Source organism: Falco naumanni, chromosome 12 (genome assembly GCF_017639655.2).
Source record: "Falco naumanni isolate bFalNau1 chromosome 12, bFalNau1.pat, whole genome shotgun sequence".
NCBI classification, from domain to species: Eukaryota; Metazoa; Chordata; class Aves; order Falconiformes; family Falconidae; genus Falco; species Falco naumanni.
Window position 1 is genome coordinate 29,918,424 of NC_054065.1, and position 20,417 is coordinate 29,938,840.

At 48.2% G+C, this 20,417-nt stretch overlaps 1 protein-coding gene across 1 annotated transcript; it reads right to left on the minus strand.

The window, feature by feature from the left end:
* Positions 1-530: 530 nt before the first annotated feature.
* Positions 531-19,750, minus strand: KCNK12 (potassium two pore domain channel subfamily K member 12). The gene is made up of 2 exons (XM_040611577.1): positions 19,399-19,750; positions 531-1,495 (listed from the first exon to the last, which is right to left on the minus strand). Exons 1-2 carry the CDS (start codon positions 19,748-19,750, stop codon positions 600-602), a joined length of 1,248 nt encoding a protein of 415 aa, XP_040467511.1. The 3' UTR covers positions 531-599.
* Positions 19,751-20,417: the final 667 nt, after the last annotated feature.

The window sequence follows — 20,417 nt, forward strand, 5'->3', positions numbered from 1 at the left end:
ATTTGTAGGCAGGGGAATTCAGTCAGCCCTTTCGATCCTCTACCACTGAAGTCAGTAGGATTATTCATGTGAAGCACAATCACCCTAAAGCTGGTGTAACTGCGGTCACCTATGTGTATGTTATATACAGGCCTGCTATGAGGAATTGCTGAAGAGCACGGAGTTCAGATCCAGGCTTCAACAAGCTGTCAGGTACTCGTTTAGCCAAACCTAATCAACCCCAAGTTTGAATCTGGAGCTGAACTTGCCCGTTTTATGCATGTTAACACAGAGTTTGGGTTCAGGCTACGTTCTGAAGAAGAACATGTTGGTTTTAACACCATCCTAACCATGCACACCATCCTATAACTGCATCAGACTCTGCATCAAAGACATCCAAGTCTCTTCCAAAAACTCCTTTGGGGAAAACTGTAACATTATGGTAAAGATGTTACTGCATATGAGAGAAGACTTATAAAACCCCCAGAAAATAAATGCCGAATGCCCAATAAATACCAAGGCTGTCTCTGAATTGAAAACGTTCCAGTAGCTTACAGTGACAATTCCACTCTAACCACCACTTTATTTTTATTAAAGAAACAAAAGGAATTTCAAAAACTCTACCTAGAATCACTCGTTTCTGCCAAGCGGTTGTTCATGATGGCTAGAGCACCCACCCCAGCGGAGAAACCGTTTTGTCTCGTATTGATACAAACATTCCTGGGGTAGCCGTTGGCCGTCTCGGACAGCTGCTTTTGCAAAATGGCCAGGGAGACTTTATTGGATGCCGTAAGCTCCCGCATGGAGATCATCTCTCCGGAGAGCCTCCTCCCCTCGGTGTCGCTGTCGTACTGTCTGTCAGCATCCATCGAGATGTTATGTCGCCGCAGGCGGGCTCCTGGGGTGATGGCGTTGCGACGTCCGAGGCGGGCACTTGATTTATGGCACTTTGGGCAACATCTGCATTCAAATTTTTTCAACACCCAGTTCAAAACTTGCTTGATTACGATTGAGATGACATTAAAAAGAGAGTATATGCAACATACCCCCATTAATATAAATACGAAGTTTCCGAATCTGTATAATCCCTGATTTTGGTATGCAGCATTTTGACTGCTTACCAAATCTCCAAAGCCGATGGTGCTGAAGGTGACAAAGCAATAGTACAAGGAGTCAACGTAGTTCCATCCTTCCACGGCTGTATACATGGCGGAGGCGCAGCAGGAAAGGGTAATAGCAAAAATGCCCAGGATCAGCATCACGTGGTAAACGGATGGCTTCCACCCCACCAGGCTGCCCACCCCAGACATAGCTGGCCCCCTTCGGAAGTTGGGAGGTAGGAGACCACTTCTTCGCAGCTGTCTCTCATGGCACGCCTTCATGATGAACGCCAGCAGAGAGATAATGCGCTCCAAGAAGAGGTTGAAGAAAAGGATCGTCCCGGCACACCCAAAAAGGCCATAAACGATGAGGAATACTTTGCCAGCCACGGTTGCTGGTGTGGTCATTCCAAAACCTAAGGCAGGGAGAGAAATGGGTGACATTAATGACACGGTTCTTCATGCATAAGCTCAGGACATACGTAACTTAAGAAAGGTCCCACCTCGCTGGATGAAAGGAGTGCTACCTCTAAGTCAGCTGAGGCCAACACGAAACCCAGTTTTGTGAAGAATGAAGATGACACCAGAAAGCTCAACGAGATGACTAAAACTCAAGAGCAAGCAAAAAAATCCTCACGGAGGTGAAAGGCGACACTTAACAGAGTAACACTACTCTGTAGATGCAGGTGAAAGCATTCCTGAGCCCAAACCTCTCCGACGTGGGATGAGGTGAAGGCTCCACGCGTATGAGCCAACACAACCCGACGGAAAGCTTAAGGGAACCCAGCTTTTGTTATCAGGTCTGATTATATATACCATTCATGCTGAGAAGATGGAATTTTCCAGGTCGTACAACAGGGAAAAAACCCTCACCTCCCCAATATTACACATTGTTTGGAAAACAACAGCACTTTAAAGCCTTAACCAAATGCCAGCTGCGCCGAGCCCACCTGGCATCGTCACAGGAGGAAGGCAGAGCCATCGGCAGGACAGCCGCACCGCGGGCCGCCTGGCAGGCTGCAGCACTGGGACCTGCTAACTACAGCAGGGAAAACACTGCTGCGCCGTTCAATAGGAAAAGCAGAGTATACAAACCCTGGAAAGATCCAGCAGCAATATTGATTCACCTCCTCTTTACAATAATTGTGTTTTGACACTACTCACACATATAATTTTTAGAGGTAAGCAGTAATGCCGACGGATACTTAAATAACAGCAAAAGCGACCTTACATTTGCATGCAAATAAATACAGTAAGTTTGCGCCACATTATTTGCTGATACGTTATTTTATCGGAAGGAATCACGTACATTTCACACACTATCTCAGGAAGATTCTGCTGAAACTCCGTTCTGTACATATTGCCTTTGTTCTGCTATTCTTCCCTGTAAAAACGCTTAGTGGTTCAGTCAAAAAGCATACTGATGGGATTGAGGTGCCTGCTCGTGCCCCATAAATAACTAACCACCTCTAGTCTAAATTAATGGCTTGTGAAAAATCCACACGCTGGAATTTCTTTACCTTATTGTTCCATAAAAATGCTGATCAAGTAACACATCCAGGGAGGTAAATATAAACACCAGACCACATCACGGAAGTTTGCAAAGTTAAAGGAGCTACGTCTAGCATAGAGCATAATGAAATCATTAAATCCAGTTTATTATCATGATGCACCGTTAAGCACCAACAGGAAAATATTCCCTGTGTAAAATGAGTTGAGACAGCGGCTTGAAATCTATTGATTTATTTTTGTGACGGCTGTATTTTTCTGGGTAATTTATTTCTGCTCCCTTTGTGCTTCATTGATACAAAATTTTGCATTTGTTGACAAAAGAGTGTAAACGCTGGTGACAAGTAAACTTGGAAATAGCTTTTCAACGACATGAAGGTGCACAGGGGAAGAGGTGGTCCTGCTTTCAGAACTGATCTGGCACGCTTGGGAACAGCCGTGGGCCAGCAATTTGAACTACACTGCATCAGCAGCACCTTCACAGCAGAAATAGTCTTCTCTGTAAAAGACAGTGAAAAACGTGCACAGCATTATCAGAAAATAAAAAATTGCCAAAAGAGGTCATGAGATTTTGTTCTGGACCCACGGTCTCTCCATTTTGTCATGCTAAAAGGCCACCTTTGAGCAGACCTCGTGAGACCTGCCTTGGGGTCCCGGGCTTAGCGTGGGTGACTGGGCAGCTCTTCCCAGCGCCTCCTCTGTGGGGTGAAGCTGTTCCCTGGGCTGGGCTGGCTGCTGGCAGCAGCCTCCTCGTTTGATGATGAATATCCATCCACTGGAGCCTCATCCTCAGGAGGAGCCGGGGAGCCTGCTGCCGTTGCCAGCTAGGGATGCACAGCCAGCTAGTTACGGAGAAGGCATCTGTTCGCCCATGCCTCGTCAGCAAAGCATTTCAACATGCGCTTCACAGCAAGCATGTGAACATCACCCTCAAAATAAATGGGTTTATTGTCACACATATGGCTAGACGCTTTTATTAATTACAAAAAAAAAAAAAAAAAAAAAAAGAGAGAGAGAGTAACAGTCTGGATCAAGCTGTAAATGCACTCGCACTTTTTAGTATTTTCTGATGATCATTCAAGAGGCGGGGAAGTTTTATAATTTTGATGCATCTTTTTTAAAGCAGGATTTTCTGAAGCATCATCACGTTACCAAAATTCAGTATGTAGCCATGCAAGGTGAAAGGACCCAGCACAGCACTGCGAGTGCTGAGAAATATGCCCGGCAGGCAAACACAGTAACTTCAGGTCGACAGCTGGCGGGCAGAAGCGCGCTCAGGTACTCGTCGTCCAGGGTCCTCCTTTGTGAGCCGTGTTTGTCCCTTCGGCATCACACGGACCACGAGGGGGTTATCCCTGGTATGTTCTGTACCACACCGCTGAGCTCAGCCCTTGCTCAAGGCTAAGTCACGACGCCTGGATGAAACAAATTCATCCAGAACTGCCTGTGCTTTTGAGACAACAAAAGGGAAGCAGCACAGCAGTGCTTTGCATTTTTCACGGCCCTGACATGTATTGTACAGGAACCTTGGGGTTGGTTCTGTGTGGCTCAGACACAAGTATTTCCACCCCCGCCATGCTAATTCTGACCCACTCTGAGCCACCGCTTCAGATACCAGCTCTGTGGCAGCATTAATTTCAGCTGATACTTCTCCCCAAACAAACAGAATTAGTACAGATGAGTTGATAAAACTTCTAAAATAACATTTATCCCTTGGCAGCCTCTCATAGGTAAGTGCTGGCACTTAATGAGTCCCTCATCCCGACTTGCACAACAGGTTTTGTGGTTGCCACTCTGATCACCTGGATTTTTAATTTACTGTAGCTGGCGATGGATTCAAGAGGTAGTGCAACTGGACAAACTTGTGATACGCTGCCTGTCGCTCTTGCTTTCTTTTCTTTTACCCATTTTCTTACAGGGAAAAGAGATGGGTGATGCCAGAATGCAAAAAGGAATATCAGCTTCAGTACCTGTGAGCTCTTCTCTCCGGCCGGCTGGGTTTGGCTACTACCTTGTCTCACCATATTTTGAGATTAAAGGGGGTGGCAGACAGAACACAGATAAACCAAGAGCAACTAATTCTGTTTCATGTCTGTTCCACACTTGCTTTACTGTCATGGCTTTCCAATAGTCTTGGTCGGTCTGTTATTGACTAACACATATACCATACCGTATCAAGGAACAATGAGCATGTATTTACCCAGAGACGGAGGAAAGTTTTGGTCACCTCAAAAACTGAACACAAGGAAGTCTTCCAGCCTTTTACCACGGCACAGTGTGTCCCTGCCTCTTTCAGCCAGCCTCTCTGCTCTTCCCATGCAGGCGTAGTGCCAGGGGACACGGCTCGCCCAGCAGCTCAGCACAAGCGGGCTGTCATTCCAAACCCTGGAGCGTGACAGCACTTCGGTCATGAAAGCAGCATCACCTCTGGATCACTACATAACTATAATGCAGGTATATTTAAAGGAACGAAAAGAAACTAAAATGATTGAACCTAACTTTTAAAAATTTGGATTCTCAGAAATAAACAAAACCCCCTCTCTACAACCAGAACACTGCTTCTAGAGGGAATGAAGTTCTTGCAGCACAAAGATTAAGCTCTTACAGGGCTGGTCCCAAGAGATGGGCGTTACAGAACACAGATAAACTAAGAGCAACTAATTCTGTTTCGTGTCTGTTCCACACTTGCTTTACTTCATGGCTTTCCAATAGTCTTGGTTGGTCTTTACTGACTAACACATACACCATACCGTACCAAGGAACAAGACATCCTATTCTGAATTCCACGTTCGTGTTCTGGTGCTCCCTTCAATCTCTTCTCCACCTGTTAGCATTTCATCATTATTGCCCCTGGTCCAGTCATACCTGTGATTTTCACAACTACCTCTCATTTATTCTGCAGCTCCTTACCACCCAACATCCAGAAACAGTTGCCTTGGATACAGGGTCACAGCTCAGAGCCGACAAAACCGCCGCAGATGGAAACCTTCTGCTGCATCCAGTGCTTTTGCCCAAGGAGTGAGAATACTACAAAGGTGTTCCACCTGGCTTTGCTATTTCAGACTACAAATGAACAACTAACTTTCCCTTTAACATCTTTGCCAGCCTGCTTTACTAAAATACCACCCCACTTTGGGTTGAAACGGTAAATTCATTTAGAGCTTTTCCATTGCCAGAGCCTTTAATATCAACGATGCTGTACAATCACTTTTGATCTTATTTAGATTACTATCTGGAGACAGAGCTCCTCAACAGTAGCCCCTGTTCAGCACTGTGTGCATTAAGACCCTTTAAATCAGACACATGTTACACCTGAAGACATGAGGTAGCACTGCAGGTTTTGGGGGTGCTCTCACAGGTATCACACACAAGCTGGCAGTCCTTGGTAATCCCTGTACTGGAGCAGATATTTCATGGAGAAAATACTGAGTGACTATGCAGCTAAGGACAGGCTCCCATAATCAATCAATCCATCAATCAATCAATCAATCTAATCTCTCGATGCACCCATCCTTGGTAATACATATACCACTTCAAGTTGAATAAGCTGGCTGTTTCTGGCATTTCCCAACTTTAATTTCCTAACTGTAATTTTAATAACATTCTTTTAATATGGATTATTCTCCCCAAAGCCTACAGTAAATAGGTGGTCAGAGGTCTTGCAAATTTGCTTTGTAAACCAGGGTGGACTAAACCAGGTCTTTTTTCCCCTGAACTCCTCTGACTGTTCAGTACTCAAAAACATTCATGCATGCAACCAGTCCACCAGAGACTGTGGGGAAAGGTGCCCACCAGTCTATTCTGTGACCTGAAAGAGCACCACAATAAACGCAATGGATGCATTTAAAAACCATCCAGATCACTGCTGTTGCTCCTTGTTACATCTCCACCAGTGAAATAGTAGTCAGGTGTTGGAGACAACTGCTACTCAAAGGAGACACGCTGGCAGAACAGAGCCCGGAGGTGATTAATTGAACATTAAGGAGTTACCAGGAGCTGCTTGGATTATTAAAGGCTTTCCACAGCACCAATTTTATTCTGTTTAAACACAGCTGTGATCGGGTTACTGGTTATCCTAAGCGCTGCTACGTGGAGCATCAGGGAACACCTCAGCATCAGAATCATCATCCAGAATCAATCCCCAGAATCAAACAACAAAACACCTCATCCAGAATCAATCACCCTCAGCATTTCTCTGCTGGCTGTGATTTAAACCACAGCCTAAAAGGCCGTGGCCACATCTTCATTCCTCTTTAAAGTACATTGTTTCTTGAAAGACTTAATAGAATTGTCAGCCTAAAATAACGTAAGTTTCCTTGGGGGGAAAAAAAAAAAGTTATTAAATTGGCAGCCATGACATTAAATAACTGAAAGGTAAAGATAATAAATGGTTGTTGGCTACCAGGTGCATGTGAAGGGTATAACAAGAGCGCAAGATGTAACAATATTTTTCTGTAGAGGGGAATGACAAAGATGAACCTAAAATTATGCCACCAGTGACTTGGGTGAGGATGAGAGACAGGGCTGGAGAGCAGCGCCTTGTCCCCAGGGCTGGGCAGCGCCTTGTCCCCAGGGCTGGGCAGCGCCTTGTCCCCAGGGCTGGGAGGCAGTGGGGCAGCTCCGGCAGACCAGGGATGCTGGGACTCGCCAGCCCCTCCAGCAACCTGTGATTTCTGCTTGTGGTCTGTGCTCCCGTGGGCATCCCTGGGGAGCAGCAGGATGCCACGAGGGGCAGGAGGCACCTGCAACAGGGAGCAATGTGATGGAGGGGGCTGTGGAGGTAACCAGAGGTGCTGGTGGCTGTGAGCCTGGCACCGAAGAGGGGACTTGGGTGCTCTGGAGAGGAAATTTGGAGGGGAGAAGGTGGTGAAGGATCTCCTCTGCTAGAAAGGTGATGGGGGGGTGGCTGGAGGCTAAGAAGCTGCAAGGAAACCACTGTCTTGTGAAACCCCCTGCAGATGGGAGCATGAAGCCTGACTCCAGGTGTAGGGTACTCGCACACGGAGGTGTTGCCATGTGTGGCTGACACCCGGCTGCGTCAGCAGGTAGGTGAGGAGGGGACTCCATGCCTTATGGAGATGTCATCATGCCTGACAGAGCTGAAGCAACATATTTAGGGTGAAGGATATGCCAGACCCAAGAGGAGTAAGGGTGAGGTTTCTTCTCAGAAACCTCAAATGTTACCACCTTGATGGGGTCTAAGGCATTGGGGGTGCCCCCTAAGGTCCCCTAGGAAAGGGGAGAGGAATATGCTCCTCAAAATCTGGCTGCTCACGTATCTTTGCCTTCTCCTCCTCCTCCCAGCAGGTTTCCCAAGTGTGTTTTCCTATGCTAACACCTTCCATCTGAGCTTTCCAGGAAAGATCTTCAGTTTTCAGTGAGTACTCAGGAGGCACATTTATCATCTCAAGTGGCCTAACTTTTGTAAATTTGAGTGATAAATGACCCTTAAAAAGAGAAATGCTTCGCCAGCAGCAGCGGTACTCCTGCCCTGTTATTTACCACAAGTAGGAGAGCTTTTACTCTCAGTTGTACCACATGCCGCCCTTTCTGTGTACAGCGTGAGGAGAAAGCGTGTACCAAAGACTAAACAAGTCCACCCTTGCTCACCACTACGTGTCATTACCATAAAGATATAGCCCAATAAATACAGAAGGAGGCTGATCATCTGGTCTGGCCAAGCTTCTCTGGCACAGAACCAAGCCAAGGGAGACGCAGAAGTGTCTCTAAATCAGTTTTACGGTTCCCTGGCTGGGGCTGGCTGCTCCTCTATGCAACTTGTACAAGCAAATGGGGACAGGCTTGTGCCAAGCCACCAGCGCTGCCAGCTGAGCAGCAGCTCCAGCCGGAGGTCTTGCGAAGCAGCCCCCCTGAAGAGGGAATACATGGGGAGGGTCACGGGCTTGAGGCTCCAAACCTTTGCCAAGCTTATGTTGGGTTTTTCTGGTTAATTCTACTGCAGCAGAGCAGATTTTCTAATGAGGGACAGGGGCCGTCTCCTAAAAGGAGACAATGGGGAATGAAGCTCCGAGAAGAAGAAAATCAGAGGAGTATGAATTCAAACTGCACAGAGAAGAAGAAAGTCAGGACCTACAAGGTGGCGTTACTCTTGCTGACTCTCAACTGTAAAGGGATTGAGGCGTCCTGTGGCCTGACCATCTTCCTTCTCTGTCAACATACTTTCATAAACAAACTTTCTTCCAATGCTTCAGGTTATATGGCTCTTGTAAATAATATTATATATATATATATATATAATATATAGTATATAAAAAAAATAATAATCTTCTCTGCTAAACTCTTGGGGCCAGACTCTGGTTTACAGTCCTAAAAATCAACACTGAAACTATTTCCTTCCTTTGATGCTCCCTTTCTTGGGCAAACCTTCAGCAAGATGATACTGAACTCCCTCTTGTTTGGTCAGTCGCCCTGCCCCTTGGCACGGCTGCGGTGCTCGTTAAAACTGAAAGGATATGGGTTAGTGTTGGCTAAATTAGTGCAAAAGCACCTCACAGAGGAAGACTTCCAGAAAAAGGGGATGACAGCAGGATGCTCCTTCTTTTGGTTGCAGCCTGCCTCCTTGCGAATTGACCTCTGCTAGCCCAGAGCTGCTCTGGTGGCTGCCTCCGCACCTGACCATCGCAGGGTCCTACCTCTGGTTTGTTTTCTTTCCTTTTCCTAACAGCTGGAGACAAACACTGTGCTATAGTCTTTTCTGAAATGATGGAGGTGTTAATAATGGTAAAATATAGCCCGCACACTCCTTGGTTGCTTGAGTCAGTTATATGACGGCAGAAAAACTCTGCCTTGCACTAGAGGGTAAGTGTCTTCAAAATCTGGCACTGACAGTTGTTGGGGCCGTACCAAAGCCCTGCTCACGTTCCTGTTGTGTGCAGAAGCACCAGCCCTGGCTTACCTAAGCACTGCCGAACCTCAGCTAAAACACAGCGGTCCCTGAGACAGTATCAGACAGAGGAAACATCCCTGAATGTAGAGTAACTATTTAAAAAAACCCTGCAAAACCAAAAGCATGATAACCACGAAATACACAAATCCCATCTCAGTAACCACAGATGTACGTGAAGGTTCAGCTCATTGACCCAAGTGTGGCCAATTCCTTCCCTCTCTGGTGCCGTGTCCAATATCTGGACCCACACACTGCCACCTCCTCTGACCTGCCCACAGTCTTCATGTAGCTGATAATATGATTCAAGGTGAACAAGGTTTCCAAAGCTGATTTCTGCTGCAGTCTTACTTTTTCATCCTTTAAAGCTGCTTCCGCTCTTATTTTCCTATGTTTTCGAAAATGTGTTTTTTTTGTGTGAGTGTGAATAATTGTGTATCTAAGCAACACCCTAACAGAAAAAAAAACTTATGCCCTCTCATTTCAAATGGAGTGTTTCAAACATTAGTATTCATACCTGCTTTTGCTGCTTACTGAAACTTGTAGTCACGTTCCAGATGCCTGAGCAGACCCAAAGTTGTGCAAAATTGTTTTTTCTGAACTGCAAGAAAATAAGAAAAATGGCATCCCCATGTTGGTATATTCTTGAGACATTTCGGGCTTCAGAAGAATACTTGCACATGTACTGCCACTCCAGCGCCAGTATATCCCATACTACTCCTCTTTTCTGGCTAAGAAATCACATTATCTGAATTTCACAAGTGATCTTGAGTGTATGTCGTATCTCCCCACGTGAGAAATCTGCTAAAACAAGATGTCACTCCTGGGCTTTCTAAGCCTTATGGATGGGAAGGCTGTCAAATGGTTAAATCACTGGCTTCTCTTTTGACTGGATTAAACAACAGACTTGCAGCGTATTTTTCTTCTGCCCTGGTGCTTGTGTATGTAGGCAGGTATTCAGAGAACATCTATTTCTTGATAGCTGCCTCAGCTCGTCGGCATTACAAAGAGCTAGCCTATAAAGGTGGACCTGTAGCATAAGAAGACCCTGAACACACAATCATCTTTCCCACTTCCGGGCCATTTTTTTCCCAAATCTCTGTACAAGCTTCTACAGTTACAATTTAATGAAAATAACTGAGAAATCTACCTTGACTTCTTAATGGCTTAAATACATCTTCATGAGTCCCTTATTTCAAAAAGTTCCAGCTGAAAGCAAAGCAGCAAATTCTCAAGTATCTTTTTGCCTGGGCAGCTCTTCTAAAATTCATTCACAAAGGCACAAAGATCTAATTTTAAGTAACTGTAATAGAAATACAGGGTGACAGGACTGCCAATAACCAGTTACTTCTCATTTTCTACTTCTGCATTAATCTTCCTTCCTTAGTATGTATCTCCCTTGACTACTTTTAAATTTAATGATACCGAACAACTTTGCCGCGTTATCAAGACAGTTTTGAGCTTAAGATTTGCCTTGTCCTAACAGCTTTTCCAGTAGCAGTTTTTGTAAACGGGCAAATGATTTTATCAAACAGCTCCTTTCTGCCCCTCTCATTAAAATAACAATTTGGATTTACAAAGATCTTTACACCACAGTCATTTCCACCCCCAAAGGGCTTAAAAGCAGACTTGACTCCGTACACACCAAGCACAAAAGAGGCTGTATTTTTTGTTTATCCTCAAGAGATAAATGTATTGCTTGCACAATACTCAGTCCAAGCAAAAAGATGTCAGAATATTCAATAATGAATAACCAAAAGGATTTAATCTGCTTTTCTTTTCCATCAAAATGTACTGACTTAGTTTCTCCCCCAGTTCTTACGTGGGCAAATTCCCCCTAGTTGCTGTTTCTGCCGTGATTAAATCTCTCTGCGTAAGACTTGAGAATGAATGCGAACATTTGGCCCATCATTTCTGAAGGGGAAGAAGCTGCAGTGGCACAAGCTCAGAAAGGTTGAAATTAATTGAGGAATCACTGTGGGGATACAGTTGTCATCAAGGTATTACTGCTTTTTTCATCACTGAGTCAGAAGCACTTACTACGGATTTTCAAACACGAGCAATAGCAATGCCTCACCCATATAAGTAATCCCACATGTTAACATCAAACTGTTCAATTTCTTATCTTATTCCACTCCAAAGCTTTAATTACTTGGAAAGGCTGCTAACGCTTTGCCTCATCTAACGCAATTAGATTTAATTTTCATTCTAGTTCTCACTTAATTCAAGAGAGGTTGCATCAAAATCCTCCCAAGTCTACAGCTAGGTGTAGCACCCATTGCCATGGGCAGACCCACCGAGCTCAGGAAGATGTATTACTCAACAGGAACGACAAGTGCTGGCAACATCAGCCCTACATTTGTTTTATCCGCCTAGCGTGCCAATAAAAAGAGTAAGGTAGGATTTCCTAAAGCTCTGTAGACTGGTCTACTATTGACTTCAGCAGAAGCAGGCTATTGAGGAGATATAAAATTAAACATATTTGATTTGTCTGGATTGCTAGGCAATTGACCCTTAGATTATAATTCTGTTTGTTACTTCAGTGTTTCTATTCACAAAAGGTTTTATTATCACTTCAAAGGTTTACTGCGCTCAGGAGGACTTTCACATTTCAAACGTTCACCAGCATGAACCCTTACCTCTGTCCTCACCCACCGGTCGTGCACCCAGGTACGCGCTTGGTGCTGGCACACAGTGAAAACTGTCTCTTTTGGCACGGGTAGGCAAGGCTTATCCCGATTATGGGTACCTGCTAAGTTTCCAATAATACCAAGCCATCCTTGTGCTAAAAATTGCAGACAAAATGTTTCAAGATGGTTTGCTATTGCTCTAACCCTGAATTCACTATGGAAAGAGGTAAAATCCTCCTTGACTTTAACAGCTGCAACGATAAGGTAATATTAAAGAGATGACATTGTATTTTCCAGCACAACGCCAGGAGTAGATACTGCTACACAAAGTTAATTGCCAACAGCTCTATCCCATGCTTGTTTTCCTCTTCTCTCCACGATGAAAGGCAATTAAAGCTCGCATAATAGCAAATAGTGTGCTTGTAAAGATAAAGTGTGTAAAAGTGAGAAAAAATGATGAAGTGTGTATCACCCGTGTCAAAGTGAAGACAATCGGAGAAGGAAGAAATAGACTGGAACAAGAAATGAGGGTCAACTAACGCTAGGGAGGAGGGACAGGTGTGACGAGGAACAGAATGAAACTGTAAAGCTTGACTTCTGACTTCTTTGGGAGCTATTAACTTGAAAGACTGCGAAGAAATCAAACAGATACTCAGAACTTAATCAAGCCAATAAATCATCAGTAGGGGAGGGCGTGCTAATTGGGAGGGAGGTGGCAGGAGCTGGAGAAAGGAGGAGTGCCCGGGCAAGGCGGGCGAGCAGGGAGCGCCAGGCGAGCTGCGAGAGAAGGAAAGGGGGAACATCCCCAGCAGAGCCAAGGGGGAGGGCAGCGGCGAGGGACTGGCCAGGCTCCATGGGAACACAGCCCGTAAGGTTTCAGGCAGGATTTGGATTTATGAGCCTACAGCAAACAGGGCAGCCCAGCAATTACGGTCCCGGTAACTGGTTTACAGGGAGGTCGCTTAGTAATGCAGACCGACTGGCTGGAGCCACACACGTCGCCTCTGCTGATGGGAAGCTGTCAAAGTGGCATTTTGGCCTAACAATGTTTGGTTTGCAACCGCATCTCCAAGCTCTTATAAATGCATAGGGAACCGAAACAGGGGTATTTGCTGCCCAGCAGGACTATCACTGAAGACCAAATTGAATGTGGTGCTAAGCAGGGGGTACGTGCCCACTAAGTAGACATTGCTCCTTCAATTACCCAAGCTAGAGGGACCCTGACGGCTGCAAAAATAGGGAACCCTTGATTACAAACTCCAGTTTCTCTGTTCCAAGCAGCCAGCACACAGTAAGTCAATATAAACCGCCCCTGACTTCTGAGATGCGGGACCGTAACTCATGTGATGCTGAGCAAATTCTTTATTCCCTGATGTTACAGATGGGCTCTGTTTTTGGGTGACTGCTCCGAGATGCTGTGGTGCTCGACACCCAGTTTGGAGACCCCAGGTTTCAGTGCTCCAGCTGAGCACCCCAAACTCCACAGCCACAGCAAAAAGAAGGGCAGTTTGGTTGTCCTTGAACTAACCTCTCCAGCTGTAAAACAACGGTCTCCATTGTACTGTTTTGAAACACTACGTTTCATAGCTAGGGTCTAATATTTAAGAACCCTCTGAAACTCTTCAGATTAAGTAATCTGAGCTGGTGTGCTCCGTAGAAATCACTCCGTTTAGATGACCGAAGCACAGCAATAGCTCCATCTTCTAGGTCTGGCATAACCCTACAGGGGCAAGCAAACCTTAAGCAGTACCGAGACTGATTACAATAGTATTTTCAGGAAACTTTTTTTCTTTTAAAAAGGGATTTATTTAAAGTACTGGGGTTCCTCCCTCCCACTTTCTAGAATAAAACCCAACAAATTTCAGATCAAAATTATTTCATTGTGTCCCTTCAGCAGGGACACCCCGAAGTCATCCTTGTTGCTGTCACCTACAGGAAGGCAAGCTATGACTAAGATTACTTTTCTGCTTGGAGCACCCAACCTATGGCCACACATTTAGGAAATTCCTGTCAGTGGCACCTGAAGAAGTCAGTACTCCCATGCAGCTGCGGCAAGCAGAAAACGTTGCATGGTGCCAGGTCTTCATCTGAGGGAAAATCACTGTAGGATCACTCCTCTCCACAGAAAAATGCTGACAGTTGACCTGCTGGCCTCTGAGCCTCTTGCTGTTCTTTATCAAGAATACCCAAGTGAGAAAATAACTTTCACCAACCCACCGGCACATTGATCAAAACATAACACACACCGAAGGAATCGGATCCGGCTGCAGCAGACTAAGCTGAAACTCCAGCTGGCTGCAGACCGCATCTGGGGTGGCAAAGACAAATAACCTGACACTGCAGCCTAATAATACTGCTTGCTCTTCCAACTGCTTCCTCACTTGTTTTTTGTTTCGTTATTTTTTAGCTTCAAAAAGGTCAGCTCTGGAGGCAACTGCCCCCTAATGCGAATCTGCAAAAGCTGCCTGTACGAGCCTCAGAGAACTGCAGAGCCCTGATGGAGCGTAACGCTGCTGCCGCTGAGGTGCACACGCTGGTTTGTCACTTTTTGGTTTGTCTTGGCCGTATAGACACTGAAAGTGCACTCATGGAGAGCGGAGAGCCAGAACCTTCCCCAGCCGCAGCTCAGATTCATATCCTGAAATACAACAGTGAAGAAGACAGGACAAATATATTTTCCCCTTAAAGCCTTCAGACCATCTCGGTTATTTGTGGAATTTCTTGCCAAATTACCGTGTGAAGTGGCTGCTCTCAGGCAGACTCACAGCACTGCAGTCCAACACCTGACCGCGCACGTGCTGAGCTGCCCAACTGTCTTCTGCACATCGTTGCTATCGCATTGTCACTTTCAGCACGTCTGGACCTTCAGATTTTCTCAAAAGACTATGACCCAGAGCCAGAGGATATTTTACAAGTGCGTGGCGGTGGTGCCTAGGCTGTGGAGCACAAGCAGAAATGATGTGCTGGGTGTGCCGGGTCCCTACAGAGGACCCAGGGAAGAGGGTCGAATCCAGCTGCCACCCTGAGCAAGGAAAGCAAGGCAGCTGCTGGGAGCTAGTTAGCTGGAAATAAAAAAATACCAAATGTTATGTCTCCCATTTTGTGGCCTTTTTTCATGTGGTTTCAGAGCTCTGTTTCTCATCACGGAGCTGTGCCTTAGCTCTGTGAGACAGGAGCAGAGCATGCCCCATCCCTTCGTGAATACTGAGCCATTTCACAGGATACCTCAGGGATAAGGGAAGGATGAACGGTCCTGTGCTCTGAACGCCCGTAACCCTTGCACAGCCGGGCAGGGACAGAACTTTGCGCCTTTTCTTCCCTGGGGTCCTTCTCAAGCACCTGTAACCCAGACACATTCCATCCCCAAAAAATCCACCCACAGTAAGGGTGCTTTTAAAAAATATTATGTTGAAAAATCACTTTTACATGTTGGAGTACTTCTTTTGACCTCAATTTTTAATGCCCAGTATGGATTTCTATAAAGCAATTGTATCACTTGATTTTTGAAACACATCCTTACACGCACAAAGCTTAAAATCCAAATTTACTAAGTCAACGCCTTGATATGTTTTACTAGATAGGCATCTCATGTTTATTCTAACATTTGAGAGAGAAAAATCTGGGTACAGAGTCTAGACTCGTGGGTTGAACCAGAACTCCAGAGCCTTATGCACTAGGCAGAATGAATCGGTGCCACCAGAGCACGGGGGAAGCTAGGATGGATGCTGCTGCACTCCGCAGCATTCTACCACGGAGAAAACTGGTCCGAGTGCTGCTTTGCTTGTGCTGGGAACTATCTGTGATTTGCATTCGGGGAAGGAAGGAAAAAACTCAAGTGAAAATGAAAGTACTGCCAGTCAGACCCATGAATCAAGAACACATTTCACCTAGCTGCTCCTTAAAGAATGAGAACAAATTAATAATAATAATTGCCTATAAAAAAATACCTTTTGGAGTGCAAAATCATGACCGAATAAATGGTATAGACTGACAGCAGGAAGGCAGAAATTGGACTGAAGAGTTTTCTTAAATAGCTCTGAAAATTGAGAAGTCTAGTGAAAAATAGACTCAGTGTTTCATTATTCAACCACAAATGCAAATGTGTTCAACCAAACAATGCAAAAATAAAAACCTGAATGCCCAGAGTGCTATCAAGAGTGCTTTATGGACTGCAAGCCAACACTTTGTGGGCTGTTCAGGAAGATGCTTTAAGATCAGGCTTAACATTTCATTTTAACTTTCCCTCGTTTCTTAAAGACCCCACTAAGGTGTTTCCCACCCAGAGGGTTTGTTTGCCTCCCTGTGTGACTAGGGAAGGTGCAGAACTGCAGCCAGGGAAGTAGAGGAGACAAAGCACCTAACAAAGGGGAGCTGCTCGGCTCTGCAAAGGCCCTGCTCAAGGAGGGTGGATGGCGCAGCTTGCTCCAAGCCTGACAGTACCCAACCCTTGTGTTCACGGAGGGATGGAGAACTGGAGCCCCCTCCCCCTGTTCGGCTTACACAAACCCAGGAAAACTTGCAGCCCTGTCCCCAGGTGACAGTATTTCATATCTATATATGTACATTCATATATATACATATGAATGATTTAGTAGCTTTATTAAACCCAGGGAGAGCAGAGTGAGGACTCGAAAAGACCAGCGAGTTTTCTGTGAGTTGGAATCCTCTACAGATCAGAGGCTGAGTAACCTGTGGGTGATCTACCCTTGACAGACATGGTGTCTACTTGCTGTTTGTTAAGCAATGAGTAAGAAACCCTTCCGATGCGTCACTAGGAGCGTGTTTAGCTGGAGTAATAAAGTTGCTTTGACACATGTAACTGCTGAAGTTGTTGAGGAAGGCAAGCTGTTTTGACTGTAGATGTTCTTGGTGCGGGTGAGTAAAGACAGCATTCTCCTTGTGAATTAAGTGTGACGTGAAGGCAAGTGAAACCGCTCTGAACCAGGCTAATATGGTACGTGAGCAGACGGCGGCATCAAAGGTAGCCCAGGTAGGCAGGTACATCAGTGAGCTAGTTGGGAGGGAACAAAGGGACCACGAAAGAATGGCTCTGGAACCGCTGCCCCAGGTGACATTCTGATGCCTACCATTTGGTTTCACCCATGCTGGGACTGTGAGCAAGACAGCTTTGTCCACGTTTCATTAAGAGTACGGCTTTCAGGTTTTAGCGGGACAAATAGTTAATTTGCTGGGGTTTTTTGCTTTTGCCGGGCAAGCACAGCCGCCAGTAATAACTGAATACAACTGTGCGGCAGAAGAAACCTTGCCCGTGGAGAAGCAGCTAGGCTGAGCTCACCGTGGGCTTTGCCTCTCTACAAGCTGCAGCAGCTTGAAGAGGCAAGTGAGGAGAAGCGCTGAGGTGGGGGCAGCAGTTCTTCATCTGCCAGAGCTGCACATGTAGCTACTAAGAGCTATGCCAGGATGGGGTGCAGGAGCCTTGGGATGCCGGTACTCCAGGAGAAACTGCTCCCGCTGGCATGCGCCCTCGGCACAGCGGCTCTGCCATGGCCTTCGCTGAGCCCCAAGGCACGACTCCTGCTGCTGCATCTCCTCACTCAGAGCCAAACCTTGCTCTGCAGCAGGCTCGCTGAACTCACGCAAAGTACTGTAAGCAATCGAGGAGTAAGCACTAGCAGGTAGTATGCCAAGAGAGGGTACTGCTCAGGGGAACACTTGGCAGAATCTGGCCTTTGTTGTAGTCGGGGGAAAACAAGCTTCAGCCTCCATCTCTCGTGGGAGAGATCTTGACATTGTTGACTATAAAGGAAGAGCGGTGCCCTGGGCTGTGCTACAGGAATATGAGAAACACAGTCCCTGCTCCAGCCACTTACACCTGTCAAGATAGCCAAAAACCTTGCTGAGCTGCTCGTCCCCTCAGCCCAGGTAAGGCAACAAAGTGGAGGCACAAACAAATGCTTGCAAATGAAGAGGCAGCATTTTACATTTCAATAAGGACAGAGAGGAGAAGCCAGGGCTGGGGCACACAGATCTGCCTTCACACACCACCTGAAGATTCTCTGTTTTCTACAGCAGGTGTAAGGAAAGAGTAGATTTGTTAATACACAGACTTTTTTTTCTCCATCCATTCAGGTCAGTCATAATAATCTCTTAAAAAATATATGCTTTTATGATGAAGAAGGCCTAACAACTAAAATTGTGTTTTAATGACTGTAATATTTAATGTACTTGAAAGGGAAAAGTTAACTGAATTATGCAATGCAAAAAGTAACAATACCCGACAACATTGCTGTAGTCACCATCACGACTCTATTATACAGATTAGTCACTATTGATAAAACATTTTCCAAACCTAATGAATGTAAGTGCAATAATTTCTTCCTCTCTAATAAAAGGAAGACATGGCATTTATGCTCAGAATCCCCTGGCAGAGAGAGAAAATCGTTAAGACCTTGTGTTCGCAGGGATGGGATTTCTCAAGCAATACCCTGAGAGCAGCAGACAGCCGCAGCTTTACTTCCAAGCAAATCTCTCACACGGCAGTTTTTAACGGTGCTTTTAGAGTAAAAACCTGGCAATTTTAGAGTAAAAAAAATTCCTCCCCCCAAAACTCACCATTTCCTCATAAAGCGAGGTTCTTCCTAAACACCTATCTGATGTGGGTACCTGCAGCCAGCTGTCACCAACGATGTACTGAGAACGTACATTATGGTACAGCTAGAAGACATGCGGCTGCGTGTAGATTATGTCTTTATTTACATATACATCTTAACTGTGTCAGCAGTGAAAACCAGCATCAAGTTCAGCGATCAGGCAACGGCGAAAGCCTGGCTACCGCTTCAGCATCTCCAGTAGCCCGCTGGCTACCAGCCCCCGGGGCCGCCTCTCTGCTAAGGAGCCGCTGACCGTGCGGCGCACCCGCTGCGGGCAGGGAGGGAGGGCAGCGCGGGCAGCGCCCACGACCCAGTCCCGTTCGCTCCTTCGGACCGGCCGAAGCCCACCCGTGCCGCCACCCAGCCGGCAGCAAAAGTTTGCTGGGCGGAGGACACGGGGCTCCCGCCGCCGCCGGGCCGGGGCAGCGGCTACCGCGCCAGCCAGCGGTCCCACGGCCCCGGCGGGCTCCGTGCAGCGGGGCGGGGGGGGACCGCGACCCCCGCGGGGTGCGGGGTGAGCGGGGACAGGGACCCGGCCCCCCCTCTCCGCGACTGCCAGGCCCCCGGTTGCCACGGCAACGCGGCAGCGCCTCTCCCCAAACTTTGGTCGCTATAACGACCGGCGCGGGGCCGCGGCCGCGGCACCCCCCGGCGGCCCCGCTCACCTATGGTGGAGACGACGGTGCCCACGAAGTAGAAGGCGCCGGGGAAATCCCAGCGCGGCCGCAGGGCGTCGACGCGGATGCCCGCGGCCATGGCCGCCTCGTAGCTCCGCAGGAAGACGCGCAGCTCCGGCAGGCTGATGTTGAAGATGCGGCTGAAGTTGTGCAGGGTCCGGTTCCAGCGGAGCTGCGCCGCCGCCTCCGACGGGCTCTCGAGGGCCGAGAAGACGGTGGCGCCGGCGCTCAGGTACGCCGCGATGAGGGCGGCCAGCAGCAGGAACCGCCCGTTGTCCTCGTTGAGGGGCGCCAGGCGCCGCCGGCGGCAGGAGCCCGCCGCCCCCCGCGGGGGCATCATCCGGTGCGCGGCGCGGCGGGCGCGGCGGGCGGCGGGCGGCCCCCGGCGGGGGGCGCGGGCATGGGGCGGCGCGGCGCGGAGCCCGGCGCGGCGGCGGCTTCGCTGCAGGGGCCGCGGCTCTGAGTCATCCCCCGGCGGGGCTGCCCGGCCGGCTGGCGGAGGCGCCCCGGGGCCGCCGCTCTCGCCCGCCCGCCCTCAGCCCGACGCCCCTCGCCCGCGGGGCCGGGGGGCTGCTGCGGCGCGGCCCGCCCCGGCCGGCTGGCTCTGGCCATGCGGGGCGGCGGCGGCGGCCCCGCCGCGGGGGAGACCGCCGCGGGGAGGCGGAGGCGGAGGCTCCGCTCGGCGCCCGGCCGACGGCGGGCGGAGGGCGGGAGCGTGCGGCGCGGCCCCCGGCAGCCGCGGCCCCGGCGGGAGAGGCCCCCCCGGCCCCGCTGCCGCCGCCGCCCGCCCGGGCCGGGGAGCCGCCGCCGGTGCCGCGCCCCCGGGGGGCCGCCCGCAGCCCGGGACGGGGGAGGGACGGGGCGGAGCGGGGCGGCCCTGCCCTGCCCTGCTCGCTGCCTCCCCTGCCCGCTGCCTCCCCTGCCTTGCCTTGCCTTGCCCTGCCCTGCCCTCCCCTGCCCGCTGCTCTCCCCTGCCTTGCCCTGCTCCCTGCTCTGGCCTCCCCTGC